Below are 15,791 nucleotides of genomic sequence, written 5' to 3' on the forward strand. Positions count from 1 at the left end.
TTCCGATGCCGACTTCCGATATTGAAAAAATATCGGAAGTCGGTATCGGAATTCCGATACAGCAAGTATCGGCCGATACCCGATACTTGCGGTATCGGAATGCTCAACACTAGTTGAGACCAAAGTTCATTGGTCCGTACGAGATTATGGAGATAGTCAACCCTGTGGCATATAGGTTGTGTCTCCCCGCCTCCTTAAAAATATCTAATGTGTTCCATAAGTCTCTGTTGAAACCAGCAGGATCTGTCAAAGAGAACTCTGAGACTGTTGTTCCTCCAGTGCGGGTGGAGGGTCAATTGGAGTATGAGGTCGGACATATTGTGGACTCTCGGCGGGTGCGCCGCTCTTTGCAGTACCTGGTCCACTGGAAGGGATATGGACCAGAAGAGCGCTCATGGGTCCCTGCTTGTTCGGTACATGCAGATCGCCTGGTTCAGGCGTTCCATGCCAAGTACCCGAGGAAGCCTGGGGGTCCAGAGGCCCCCCGTTGAGAGGGGGATACTGTCATGATCCCAGTGCAGGTTTTTGAGCTGCACACCGGGGGTTAATGTCTGGAGCTCTGTGCAGGTTTTGACCTGCACACTTGGGGTTAATGATTGTTGCCTCTTTCTGGTTCTGGGAGAGCTTCATAAACCTCTGGGTAGCTTCAATCCCTGCCAGTTATACTTTTGCCTTTGGCCTAGTGTGCTCACCCCCGTGTGCCTGTTTTTTGCTATTGCTTGTTTATATGGTTCTGACCCGGCTCTGTTTCCCGTTGTGAGTTTGCCTGTTGATTTTGTACTGCGTTATTATCTGTGTATGACTCATTGCCTGTGACCTGACTACTCTCTGCTCGCCCCCTTTGGTACCTTGCAGCTATCTCTGTGTGTGACTCATTGGCTACGTCCTGACTATTCTCACTGTCTATGCCCCTGGGTAACTTTGTTTCGCAGTTACTCTGCTAGGAATTGTCTTGCAGCTCCTAGCTCTGTGGAGTTTAGGCCACGCCACTAGCAGTCACGTGCTTCAGGTCCTGCGGCTCTGAAGTACGCATCTATTCGGTTGCTGCCCGCTCCACAGGTAGCTTTGAGCACGCTTTCGCTTTACTCAGGGCACGCGCACTGGCTCAGTGAGCAAGTTCAGTGCGGTGTCTCTGACAGTATGTTTGTGTACGAGGTGTACGGAGCGGAGCCGTGTGTGTGTGTACGAGGTGTACGGAGCAGAGCCTTGTGTGTGTACGAGGTGTACAGAGCAGAGCCGTGTGTGTACAAGGCATATGGAGTGGAGCCGTGTGTGTGTATGAGGTGTACAGAGCGGAGCCGTGTGTGTACACGAAGCGGAGCAGCGCGTGTGTGAGGTGTACGGAGCGGAGCCATGCGTGTGCGAGGTGTATGGAGCGGAGCCGTGTGTGTACGTGGTGTATGGAGCAGACCATGAATATGTGAGGTGTAAGGAGCGGAGCCATGTGTGTGTACGAGGTGTAAGGAGCAGAGCCGTGTGTGTGTGTGAGGTGTACGGAGCAGAGCCGTATGTGTACGGAGCAGAGCAGCACGTGTGCGAGGTGTACAGAGCGGAGCAGCATGTGTGCGAGGTGTACGGAGCGGAGTCGTACGCGTACGAGGTGTATGGAGCAGCGCCGCATGTGTACAAGGTTTACGGAGTGGAGCCATTTGTGTACAAGGTTTACAGAGCGTGGCCACAAGTGTACAAGGTGTACGGAGCAGAGCCGCATGTGTACGAGGTTTACGAAGTGGAGCCGTGTGTGTGCGCGAGGTGTACAGAGCGGAGCCTTGTGTGTACGAGGCATAAAAAGCGGAATCATGTGTGTATGATGTGTGCAGAGCCATACGTGTACAAGGTGTATGGTGGGGAGCATTCATACCTCCCAGCAGGACAGTCCCGATTTTGAGAGATATTCTGCCCCACTGCCCCGGCTTGGAGCTTACTTTTCCTGCGGACACAGGAGTACATGGCGGAGCCTCGAGGAGCACTTTAAAATTCGCACGTAACGTTCGACTGGAAGTGATGTGCTAGAAGCTGACCGGATATTAGGTAATTTCGGGAGGAGATTGTGATGGAACCATGGAGGCACTTCAGGGAATGCTTCAGATCCATCACCGTGTCCTCCTCCAACAGCGCGGACAGCAGGATCGCCTTGGACTCGGGGATGCTGGCCATGTGAGTGGATCATGATATGTCCTGCATCAGGTGGCTCTGGTGGGCACTACAGTGGGAGCCGGGCTGCTATAGTATCTTGATAGAATTTTTCTCTCTCTGTTTCTTTATCTCTCTAATCTTTCTTTTTTTCTTTCTTTCTCTCTCTCTCTGTTCTTTCTTTCTCTCTCTGTTTCTTTCCTTCTTTCTTTCCCCTCTTTCTTTCTCTCTCTGTTCTTTCTTTCTCGGTTTTCTTTTTTCTCTCTGTTCTTTCTCTCTTTTCCTCAGTACCAGTCAGTGTGACCACAGTACCAGTAGAATAAGAGGGGTAGGAAACTAGGTGGCACTGGTCACATTGAGCCTCTCATACTTTTTACTGGTGTATAATCATATGCCCTGAGCACCCCCATAAAGTGGGCCAGCCCCAGACAACAGGGTACAAACAAATCACTATTATTATCAGTCCAAGTGGACAATTATATATGTAAAGTTAATGATGTCCCTGTGCCAAGCAGTGCGGAGGATCAGAATACACTGTAATACACTGAGGAGACCAGAGCAGCGGGGTTTGGGGAGAAGAATTATATGGGGCCCATTATACTGTATGAAGTTATATATGGTGCCCATTATGCTGTATGAAGTAATATATGGGGCCCATTATACTGTATAAAGTAATATATGGTGCCCATTATACTGTATGAAGTAATATATGGTGCCCATTATACTGTATGCAGTAATATATGGTGCCCATTATGCTGTATACAGCAATAAATGGGGCCCATTATACTGTATGAAGTAACATATGGGGCCCATTATACTGTATGAAATAATATATGGTGCCCATTATACTGTATGTAGTAATATATGGTGCCCATTATGCTGTATGAAGTAATATATGGGGCCCATTATACTGTATGAAGAAATATATGGTGCCCATTATACTGTATGCAGTAATATATGGGGCACATAATACTCTATGGAGCATTATGTGGGGATAGGGGATGACTTTCTGTTTGTTGTGGATCTGACCGCTGGGACCACCATGATCCTGGGAAACGTAGCTTTGAAGAGCACCATGTAAATGGAGCTGTGGTCAATCATACGCACTGTGGTGCCATTCACATGTGGCTCGTCAAATAACTCCTATAAGAGAGTGATGAGGGGACGACAAAGTATAGCAAAAATTCACTGATCGGGGTGAGGAGTGTTATAGTTTGTGGGCTGGTGGGATTTGTGTGGCAGGGCTGCTTTTTTGTCCCAGTCCGGCCCTGTGCCAGGCCTACCACTGCCATTAATGACCCTTGTTCTGGATACTTCTGTGTTGTTCTTGTATGTGCGTGCGATGGCGCTGACATCCTTGTGTTTGGACACCTTTTTTTTCTATTTATCTATATCAAAATGTCCAGTATTGTACTCAGTTTTACAGGATAGATATGAAAATTTACTTTGTGTGTGTGTGGGGGGGCGTCATTTTGTTGTTCGCCTCAGGCAACAGAGAAGCTAGGTTCACCCCTTGTTCCAGTATTATTCACCAGTCCTGGAATTGCACAAGACCCTTCTCTCACATGGTCATGTCCCTTTGCAGTAATCTATACTAGGTTTTTCAAGGTTTTTCTTTGACATCATCACCCAAAGTTTTTATTCAGTTCCCTATGTACTTCAAGAGTTCTCACCATCCATTTCTCTCAGCTGGTTAATCATCTCATCAACAAACTCCTGCTTGTTTACCGTCTAATTCTCATTTACTTCACACCTGTAGTTAACCATTTGTCTGCCGTAGGCTTATCAAACTCTTGTATACTTAAGCCCCCGTTACACATAGCGATATCGCTAGCAATATCGCTGTAACGTCACTGTTTTTTGTGACGTTATAGCAATATTGCTAGCGATATCGCTATGTCTGATACTTATCTCCGACCGCTCCCCCGCTGGTTATCGCTGATCGCGCGAGAAGGTCCTGGACCATTTCTCGTTGGGCGCTTCCTGCTGGGCTTACTGCGGCACTGACGAGCGATGCGTGGACGCGGGCGGGAGGACGTCAGGATCGCCTCGTCTGACAGGTAAGTAGCGACCCCCGACCCCTGCTATGTCACTGGTGAGATCTGCCTGTGTGGCAGCTCACTAGCGACCACTTAGTGATGCACCAGCGATCCATATCGTTGTCGGGATCGCTGGTGCATCGCTAAGTGTAACGGTACCCTAATACTATTGCTGTTCATGCTATAAGGGTCCCGTTACACTAAACGACGCACCAGCGATCCTGACAATGATACGACCTGGTCAGGATCGCTGGTGCGTCGCTACATCATCATGGGTGAGCTGTCAAACAGGCAGATCTCACCAGCGATCTGGACCAGCGAGGATGCGGGTAACTAAGGGCGCGCGTCGCTTAGTTACCCGCTGTGTACCCTGGATACCAGTGTGCTTGCGCTGGGAGCTGGTATCCAATGTAAACAGCGGGTAACTAAGCATGTGCAGCGCTTAGTTACCCGCTGTTTATCTTGGATACCAGCTCCCAGCGCAAGCACGCTGGTATCCAGGGTACACAGCGGGTAACTAAGCGACGCACGTGCTTAGTTACCCGCTGTTTACATTGGATACCAGCTCCCAACGTCTGCTTACAGCGCTGGGAGCTCGCTGATCGTTGATCTCCCACTGCCACACGCAGCGATGCGTGCTGGCCAGTGGGAGACTAGCGATCAAAAAATGGCCCAGGACATTGCTGCACAATCAGCGATACCCGGTGGGGAGGCCGGTCACTGATGCGTGTCACACACAGCGAGATCTCTGGTGAGATCACTGTTGTGTCACAAAATCGGTGACACATCAGCGATCTCGCTAGCAATCTCACTTAGTGTGAAGTACCCTTAACTTCTGCAACAGTGTGCAATCTTTTCAAGAAGTAAGCAAGTGTCGAGTTTGCTTGTTCATGTTCATCAATACTGTCTGGGGTTAACAATTTGATGATTGTATATGTCTCAGCCATTGGTTATCAACCTGCTGATAGCATACAACTCTGATATTAAACAGCCATTAAACATTCAATTGCTGCAAGTTCTGGACTAATTATGCATCTATAGGGCATGCACATATTCACACTCCTGGCTCCATGTTTTCATTTTTTCCTGCTTCTCTTGTCTGCCTGCTGAACCGAATAGCATGGGTTGTCCTTATCCTGGCTGTTGTACCATTGTCATTGGCTGTGCCATTGCTCCATACAGAAAAATGGATGGACCTCATATAATGCTCCATACAGAGTAATGACCCCATATATGAGTCCCATATAATGCTCCAAACAGTATGGGCCCCATATAATGCTCCATAGAGATTCAGCCACATATAATGCTCCATAGAGAATGGGCTCCATATAATGCTTCATACAGAATGGCCCCATGTAATTCTCCATAAAGAATGGGCTCCATATAATGCACCATACAGAATGGGCCCAATATATAATGCTCCAAACACAATAATGGACCCCATAAAATGATCCATACAGAATGGGCATCATAAAAAATAAATAATCAAATACTTACCTCTTCTCATTCCCCGCTGACTTCAGCTCTGGTCTCCTCAGCTCTGGTGTCTTCAGCCTATTCTGGCTCTGCACTGCTCAGCATAGAGGATGTCATCATGCCCTCTACCCTGAGACATCAGAGTCAGAAGATGCAGAAGAGACTGGGTCTGCAGCCAGTGGGGAATGAGAAGAGGTAAGGATTTCAAACAGTTTAAAGAATGTGGGGGAGGAGCCCAGTGGCAGTGCCCGCACTGGCATCGGACCCACATCTCACGGGACCCATAGCATGCTGGTGTCCTCGATGGCGAGTGGGCCCCCCGCTTGCTCAGGGTCCTGGCACTTGGTGGTGACGCCGGCATTTCCTCAAGATAGCGAACTTGCTGTTTGGGAGTTATGATTGCACCACCCATGGAACTTGCAAAGTCAGATATAGGTAGGTTCGCAGAGTGAGGAAACACAAGGAGTTCTGTTTTGGCGAGATTCAGTTTCAGATAGAGAGAGGACAAGATGTTAGAGACAGCAGACAGACAATTCATGGTAATTTGCATTAAAGTGGGAGGAATGTCAGGTGAAGAGGTGTATAGCTGGGTGTCATCCGCATACATGTGATGCTGGAAACCAAATCTGCTCATGGTTTGTCCATTACGGGCAGAATATCAGGAGCAGAGGAGGGAGCTTAGGATCTCTTCTTTTAAGCCTATAAAATCTGTACAATTACCTAACTATAAAAATACATGTTCAGCTAACCTCCTACACAGCTCTAAGTGTAATTCCATAGATAGTGCAGAGACAAAACTCAGGCTGGAATCAAATTTAGATTACGTAATTTCACAAAAGCGTACAAAAGTCCAGCACTCATCCTTCAAAAATTTTTTTTCTTAAAAGCGCATTTCTTTATTAATCCATGTTAAAAAATAGATTGACAAAGTTAAAAATAGGACAATCTGAAGAAAAATATAACACTACTCTACACGTTTCACGTACTCTACTATTATTTGTGAAAGGTTCTTAGTTTTGGAATGAGTTGTCATTCCAACTATGTAAAACACAACTTACCGACAGGTGAATTTTTAAATGTAAAATCCATCTATCTACTGTATAGATCATACGCTAATTCAGGGGGGATAGAACACAAACTGTATACGCTTAACTGTGCTAAAAAATAAATTATTGTTTGTCCATATAATTATTATAGTCAAGAATATTATTAAATTGTGAGAATCAGGAATTGTTTTACCTATTCTATATCCCGACAAGGATAAGTAACATGAGATCACCTATACAGGGTCCATTTTAGGACATGATCACATATCAAAGTCAAACAGCAGAAATACTCTGTCTGATATAGGTGTCAGAATTCGGGTATCAGAAGTCAGTTATCAGACAGAGTATTTCTGATGTTTGACTTTGATATATGATCATGTCCTAAAATGGACACTGTACACCTAGCCTGTACATGTCACCCAATAAATAAGCACTAATATGGCTGGAAACCAAGGCGTTTTATAACGGTATGTGCACACAGAGTTTTTTGATCTGCGGATTTTGTAGTAAAATCCGCAGATAAATCCGCAGAACTAAAGTCCTGCGGATTTGCCTGCGGTTTTACACCTCATAATGGATGAGGTGTGAAACCGCAGCGGTTCTGCACAAAAGAATTGACATGCTGCGGATTGTAAACCGCAGCAAAACCGCACGGAAAAATCCGCAGCATGTGCACTCCTTTTTTTTTTTCCATAGGAAATAAAGGTACTGTACAATGCAGCAAAATCTGCTGCGGACCCGCAGAGCCAAAACCGCTGCGGATCCGCAGCAGAATCCGCAGCGTGTGCACATACCCTAAGTGTGGCAGTCTGCGTAAGTATGCTGAAAAAACAAAACCATTTGGATCACTGGTAGACAATATGACATAAAAACTTTGATTAATAGTAGTTCCATATCATTCTTTGTAGGATGCACTACAAGAACCTTTAGTAGACATATAGGAGGACTCTTTAAGGGGAACCTGTCAGGTTCGATAATGCTATGAATCTGCAGGTATAGGGTTAATTTGCTAATTAACACTTTCTACAACAACATAGATTAAATGTAAATAATTTCAAAGCTATCAATAACCCCTTTAAAGTGAGAATAAAAACCAAATAACTCAAAATATTGAAAAATACCAGATTACAATATAGCCACCCCTAGCTTTCAGTGACACTCATAAGCCATCCAACCATGGAGATAGTCAGTTTTTTTAATCTGTTGACAATCAATTTTTGGCAGCACCATCCACAGCCTCCTGGATACTGTTCAGAGAGATGGACTGTTTTCCTTCCCTGTAAATCTCCTGTTTAAGGGCCCACAAGTTTAGTCTAACAAGTCTAACCCACAAGGGTTAGATCTGATGAGCCAGGAGGCATATCATTATTCTTTCATCTCTAAGACCTTTACTGGCAGCCACATTCTCCCTTATTACACAAATATTCCTCACTTTATCTGCTTCATCTAATCAGCATTCAAGTTTATACAGCTTGGAGTTGGAAGGTATTGTGGTGCAGTGACCACGGTATCCACTAGGGAGCGCTGTGTGGGTGTCCCAGAACGGGTATACAGGCATATCCATTGTAGAAATGGGTATAGGATGGTAAATGACCGTTATGTATCCCAAGGTGGGTGGCCTTGGGATGAAGGCTTGATCGTGTGTTGATCAGCAGAGGTACTGCTGAGGTTTTGTTACAGAGTGTCAGGGAAGCCTTCAGGTGGCTGGTGAGACAGGTGGGACCAGTCACCTACAAACCCACCCAGGGGCGTGTCTAAAAACGCCCATAAAAAACCTATGTGTGTGGTTGTGAAGGACCTGCAATGAGGTGCGGTGGGCGTGGCTACGAACCATATAAGGTGACCAGGGTAGGTCACATGAGAGAATGCCTGGATCTGATTGGCCCATATGGAAGGTCTCGGCAGGCTTCCTGAAGAGCACGTATGGAGGCTGTGTATAATGGCTGCATGTATCTGACAGTTCCCAGGAGGGAACGGATGTCTGTAGTGTGAAGCAGCTAAGAGGTAACCCAGACAGGGGAGATTAACTGAGAGACTGTATAGCCTATTGACTGGATAAGGCACAGCCTGTGTGACCACAGGGCTAAGGGGAGCAGAGCTCCACTATGAAGATTCCTTGTTGTCTGCTGTAAGACTGTTGCATGCTGCTATGGTTTATGCTGTACAATAAACCATATGGACTATGTTTATGTTGAAAAGCCTGTGCCGGACCTGGCTTTCTGCAGCCAAGCGAGTATCCCCAAACCTGAGTAAATCCAGCGAGCCAAGTTTGAAGTACTTAAAAAATCTTGTTCTTTATTTCAAACGTAGATTAAAAATATTTATCCATAGCAGCATATTATAGATAAGGCAGGTATGCTGCTATGGATAAATATTTTTAATCTACATTTGAAATAAAGAACAAGATTTTTTAAATACTTCAAACTTGGCTCGCTGGATTTATCTCCTTTTCGCAATTATTGTTGGCAAGAGCTCCTGTCATTTATCCGTTGCTGAGAGCCTACACAGTACAGCAGCTTTTCCTTTGAACCAACCCGGTAAGCTAACATTTTTTCTTTCTTATCAAACCTGAGTAACAAGCGCTACCTTACAGTATGCATAAAAACGGAGATATTGTCAAATTATTTACTTGCCTAATATTTGTGCTGTGTACAAGCTCTTCGCCTCACTACAATAGCTGGAGTGTCCGGTGGGCGCCATATTCACCAACAAGGTACTGTATATCTATCTCATTTCTGTTCACTGATTAAACATGAATCTGTTACATGCTATTGTTTTGGGGATTTTAACAATTTTAAACATCCTTAACAGGTTTTCCAGCCATCTGAAAATTCCTGGACCGTAAACATACCTATCTGATGGATGAGCCTCAACAAAGTAACCAGCAAAGGGACAGTAGATATAAGGGTTCAAATCCTTTATGAGCTGAGCCTTGTAGTTCAACAATTTCTTTCTCTCTGTTTTGATGAACTGGGATTTCCATTCCTCTGTAGATATGAAGCACAGACCAACCTCTCAATCATATATTTAATATATTATAATATTATTTTCTTATCATTACCTTAAACAGCTCTTAAAGGCAAGTCAGCAGGTTTTTGTTATGGAATCCTGAGAGCAGCATTATGCAGGGGCAGAGACCCTGATTCCAGAGATGTGTCACTTACTGAGCTGTGTGTTTTGCTCCAACAAAATTGGTGTTTCATTAGCAGTGGGTTATTACTATATGACAACCCTGCATCTACCACTGATTAGCAGTTTTTGGTAAAAATACAGTGTACAAAGGAATCTGCCAATTAGTGGCATGGGCAGAGATAGAGCATCATTCTGAGCTCTGCTACATCTGCAGGAGAAAAACAGTGATTTTATCACAATTGCTGCACCCAGTTAAGTGACACATCAGTGGAATCAGAGTGGTCTTTGCCCCTACATTGTGCAGCTCTCAGATGGGGTAGCAAAAAGCTAGTGGTAGATTCCCTTTAATTAAAGTCCATTTTGCACAATTAAATGTACATCTTAAAGGGAATTTGTCAGGTTATTGCTACCTCATCTAAAAGCAACATAGTGTAGGGTTCTGAGAAATCATGCAATCTAGACAAGCTTCCATTAAGGGCCCCGTTACACGCTTCAATGTCCCAGCGATCCCACCAATGATCCGACATGGATGGGATCGCTGGGACATAGTTAGCTGATCGCTGGTGAGCTGTCACATAGACAGACCCACCAGCAATCAGGACCAGCGAGCAAGCTGGTATCCAAGGTAAACAGGGGGTATCTACGAGCCGCGCGATTCTTAGATACCCGCTGTTTACCTTGGAAACCAGCGTGCAGCGTCGCTGATCGTTGGTCTTTCGCTGTCACATGCAGCGATGCGCGCTGGCCAGTGGGAGACCAACAATCAAAAAATGGCCCAGGACGTTCGAGCACGATCAGCGATACCCGGCGGGGGGGGGGTGTGGTCACTGATGTGTGTCACACACCGAGATATCACTGGCGAGATTGCTGTGGCGTCACAAAATCAGCAATCTCGCTAGCGATATCACTGTTTGTGACGGGGCCTTTACTTGAAGGAACAAGATGACAATCGCCTTACAGTGATCTTTTGGTTTGCACAAAAGATCATTGTTTTTGGGAGTGCATTGTCCTAGGTCAACAGCATCTGCGCTGCCAAGAACAATGGCAGCCTATGTATACTTAAAGGCCCCGTCACACATAAAGATGCACCAGCGATCCCGACAATGATACGACCTTGTCAGGATCGCTGATGCATCGCTACGATTGCTGGTGAGCTGCAAACAGGCAGCTTCACCAGTAATCAGCACCAGTGAGGACGCTAGTATCTAAGGTAAATATGGCGCAGGGAGCTGCCAGCACGCAAGTTTCTAAGGTACACATAGGGTAACTGACGCGCGCCGCTTAGTAACCCGATATTTACCTTAGATACCAGCTCCCAGTGCCTGCTTAGAGCACTGGGAGCCTCGCTGATCATTGGCTCCCGCTGCCACACGCACCGGGAGAGCAACGATGAAAAAATGGCCCAGGACGATGCTGCACGATCAGCGATACCCGGCGGAGGGGGCCGGTCACTGATCCCGTCACACATAGCGATCTCACTGGCGAGATCGCTGTGGCATCACAAAATCAACGATCTCGCTAGCAAGATCGCTGTGTGTGTGATGGGGCCTTAACATTCTATAACAGACCAACCTGAACATTGTTCACACGGCACCACTGAAGCTCACTCTGCCAGTGTTAACAGGCCATTAAGTGACCGCCACTCAGCAAACAAATCGGCAATGATCGGCAATCATTAAGTGCTGCCAGTCGGCAGATGTAAACGGACCCTTGTGCTCAGTACTCTCTATTACAGTCTTTGGGGCTTACTAAAATAGCCAGGTAACTGTAAATTAGTGGACGGACTTGCACACATTGAGCATTTATGAAAAATTCTAGCTTTTAGAAATTCTGTAAGATACCCTATTAAAGATTTTTCTTTCTGGGGACATGGGATTTCAGCCCTCCCCTCCTGATACAGCCAATTGCAGCTCGGCAGTTTCTGAGCCTGCTAGTTTGCTTGACCAGCTGGCAAGTTATGATTGACAATGTGGCGCCCCCAGGAGTATGGTCGCCACACTGGCATTGCCTTCCTCCAGGGAGGGTGATGTCAGGCTTGGAAGCAATGAAGGGTTTCTCTGGCAGTTAACCATAACATGCAACACATTTCCCACTCCAGGCCAGCAGAGAGAGCTCTGAACCAATACTAAGGGGAAGAGCTTCTCTCTGGGGGCCAGGAGGGGAAATTAGTCAGTTAGTGTGAGGAGGCCGAAGTGTGTAGACATGGAGAGAGAAGCTGGGAGACTAAGCGGAGTTGAGAACTCGTTCCCAGCTGGAGCTTATGATCTGGAGCCCGGTCTCCAAGGTTGTATGGATACTAAAGTTCCTACAACAGAAAACAGAGGAATAGGAAGCTGTAAATGCTCTATTCCCACCAAACATAGTGTTTCACAAGTGTGACCAGCTTTTTACTATTGAGGCTGCCTATGCGGCATCAATAGTAAAAGATAGAATGTTAAAATGCTAAAAAAAATAAAAAAATCGGTGTATATTTACCTTCCGGCATCACGCGCTGCATTCCCGGCCTCAGCGTTCCCAGTAATGCTTTGCGAGACCTGTGATGACGTTGGTCTCGCGTTACTATAGCGATCTAGCGAGACCGCTAGAGTCACGCGAGACTACGTCATCACAGGACCTTGCCGCAAGGCATTACTGGGAACGCTGAGGCCGGGAATGCAGCGCGGGACGTCGGAAGGTAAATATACACCGATTTTTTATTTTTTATTCTTTTTTTTACAGGGGTATGGTGCCCAGGGCCTGGAGGACAGTCTCCTCTCCTCCACACCGTGGGTACCAACCACACATGAGATGCTTAACTTCCCGCATGGTGGGCATAGCCACATGGGGGAAGTAAGCGATTCTCATGCATTCCTATGGGTGCGGAATCGCGGCAATTCTTTGCGATTCCGCACAAAAGAATGACCATGCTGCGATTTTTTCCGCCATGCGATTCTGCCGCGGAAAAAAGCGCAGCATTAGCACAGCATGTGCGGAATGCCATAGGAATGCATGGGGGGCGTTCTGTACACAATTTTTAAACATTTTCGCAGCGTTTTCGCACCGAAAATCGCGGCAAAAACGCTTAAAAATCGCTACGTGGGCACACAGCCTTAACGTAACATTTGTACTAACAAGATACAGTGACTTGAAAAAATTTTGGTAACCTGTTAACTTTTCCACATTTTTTCACATTACACCAACGAACATAAATGTTTTTACACTGAATATATTTATGAGTTCAATGAGGAAATATGAATACCAAAACTAAAACCCATGATCACAGATTTCCATACACATTTTTCAAAAGAAAAATTTCTTACCGTTTTTTATTCTGAAATATTGACTGTAGCTGAATGGTTTAGCATGTGTTGCTTTTTTTTTTTTACTTATAACTTTTCTTCCATCACACCATTACTTCACAAGGCTGGTTTCACACAGCTGTGTTATAATAACCTTATGATAGTGCTTGTGTCACTGGATTAAACTCTTCCTACATATCTGAAAGCATTCTGATTCTGGATATAGATATTCTGCAAAATTGCTTTTCATATTTCATGTAGGTTTATATATCTTTCTATTTTACCTGTAAACTTTCCACTGCTGAATGTCATTGGAAATCCTGATGCACCTCCTGCAAAGTCACTCATCATTACAGCGACGTCCATGGGGAGCTTATTCCCATTTGGCCTAGTGCAGTCTACTGTATTGAGTATTTTATGGCCTGCAAGTTAAAAGTTTATTTATTATTACCATTTTAGACAACGGTAACACTGAAAATTCCACTGAAAATTCATCTTTTTCGTTGGCAGGATATTCATTTAATATTAGAACAATGGGGTTAAAATGAGGGCAGCTCTAATAGCTACTGTCTGAGTCATCAGCAGGGCAATCAATGATGGATTGAGTTTAGGCTGTAAACTATTAGACCTTGTTAGAAAAGTGTCAAAATATTCACAAAATGGTCACACTTGGGGAACTTCCTACCTATTTTAGACTTATATAAGTTAAATCTGAGTCTTTAGCTAAGTGTTTATTAATGATCAGTAGTAATTCTTTACCTTTGTATTCCACTATGATGCATGTGTCCATTTCAGGGTGAACGCCATCCATCAGAATCATAAATCGAAGATGTTCATTGACCTGAAGCAAATAAAAATAAGAGCACTGTAGATCTGAAAGTCTCATATGCTTTTCCTTAACAGCCTATCAAGTAACCGTTTAAAAGGGAATCTGTCAGCAGATTTATGCTATGTAATCTGAAAGCAGCACAATGTAGGGGCAAAGAGCCTGATTCCAGAGATGTGCCAATTAGACTGTGTATTGCTGTTTCAATAAAATCAGTGTTTTATCAGCAGGAGATTCTCATTACATGGCTAAGTGTCGGATACCTCCAAGTCAACTGTTCTGTGTAATCCCACCCCAACTGCTGATTGCTGTCAATGCACGGTGTAAACTGCCAATTAGTGGTGTGGGCGGCATTATACAGGGCTCATTATTTGAGCACTACTAGATCTGCAAGATAAAACAGTAATTGTATCATAATGACACCATACAGACCAGCAAACAACACATCACTGGAATCATGGTCTTGGCCCCTACATCTTGCTGCTCTCAGATTACATAGCAATAACGTGGAACAGATTGCCTTTACGGTCTACTATCTCTATTATAATACTGCCTAATACTGCAGAAGTAATAAAATTAAGTAAAGGAATTAAAACATGGACAAGCTGATTTCTGACCAATATACTGTATATCAGACACCTTTTATGTCTGTACTAAAATCTATTGTGACTATAAATGTGAACCCAGACTAATACTGACAATTATTATGTAAAAGAAATGATCTGGCTGACCTGCTGCCAAACGCCAAAGGGAACAACATTGATATTTGTTAGAGTAATGCCACTCTTGTCGAGATACCAAAAGACTGGACGTTCAGTGTTGCCCACAAATATTGGAACATCTGGTCTTCTTTCAGAAAGTTTCTTAAGTGTTGGGTAACTGGCAACAGAAAATGTGGTTAGTGAGAAAATCTAAATTGTTATAATAAAACCTGCATAAATGAGATCCGCCCTCAAATCATACTTTTAGTACTTTGCAATGGTTCAAAACATCTGAGCATTCTGCTAATGACATATTACAATGTAAAGTGGGTTGTTCAATACACCTCTAATACAAGACTGTACATCTGGTATCATCATCTAGTGAGCTTCAATATTACGTTTATTGGGGTAGTAGAGGTGCTACAACACTTTATTTCCTGAGACTGGATGCAATACTGCTGGCTATCTTGTAATTAGATGCTATGTCAGTCTATCACCAGGAATTGCTAGGCTGTAATGGATTGTTTTTGCAACGGTAACGAGGCGTGGGGTGGTCGCCATAGGCGAGGAAGTCATCTCTTACATGCTACATGAAGATGGGAGCCCAGGCAGATTATAAGGGCTTTGATGATGCTAATGACTTTGGCTGGCCAGGACTGGATCTTAAACAGTTCAATGAGGGAGACCACCACTCGAAAATATACAGCCTTTTACATAACATTAACTTGGTGGGAAATATGTACAATAGATAGTAGGTGCATAACTTCACAAACGTTTTCTTTACAATGCGGAACATCTTCATACACAGTCTTTCTGCTTCTTCCAAGCTTACTTGTTTCTGCCTCAAGTTCCTCTGTCTTCACCATAGCTCTCTACTACACTTTAGTAAGTGAGAGTCCGATACTAAAATCCGTGGATCTGCCTCTTTTTTGATTAAGGAAATTAGCTTGACATTATGGCCTTTACTCAGCCTTTCTGATGACTGACACTTTGGAGCTCCCACCTATGGCACACTCTTTATCTCTCTTTCCTGTTCCGTACTGGTACATTACCTTTTTGAGTTGTAAACTCAGGGCCATAATGCTAGGCGACCTATCCCAGGATCCCTCTGTTCTTCGTTCACTTTCCTTCCGCTACTCTGGATCTCGCTATCCACTGTC

The 15,791-nt window shown here is 44.7% G+C and overlaps 1 protein-coding gene across 6 annotated transcripts in view; it reads right to left on the reverse strand.

The window, feature by feature from the left end:
- The window catches only part of LOC141082037 (cytidine monophosphate-N-acetylneuraminic acid hydroxylase-like), a 296,760-nt gene that overhangs the window by 102,028 nt on the left and 178,941 nt on the right, over positions 1-15,791 (reverse strand). For 5 of the 6 annotated variants that reach the window (XM_073566146.1, XM_073566143.1, XM_073566148.1 and 2 more), the window contains exons 6-9: positions 14,662-14,809; positions 13,864-13,945; positions 13,389-13,526; positions 9,546-9,681 (exon numbers count right to left, since the gene is read on the reverse strand). In XM_073566146.1, the coding sequence (XP_073422247.1) occupies positions 9,546-9,681; positions 13,389-13,526; positions 13,864-13,945; positions 14,662-14,809 (504 nt within the window). The remainder of the gene's footprint in view (positions 1-9,545; positions 9,682-13,388; positions 13,527-13,863; positions 13,946-14,661; positions 14,810-15,791) is intronic. The other variant, XM_073566144.1, reaches the window with a different exon arrangement.

Source organism: Dendrobates tinctorius, unplaced genomic scaffold (assembly GCF_039654945.1).
Source record: "Dendrobates tinctorius isolate UK_male_01 unplaced genomic scaffold, ASM3965494v1 ptg000004l, whole genome shotgun sequence".
NCBI classification, from domain to species: domain Eukaryota; kingdom Metazoa; phylum Chordata; class Amphibia; order Anura; family Dendrobatidae; genus Dendrobates; species Dendrobates tinctorius.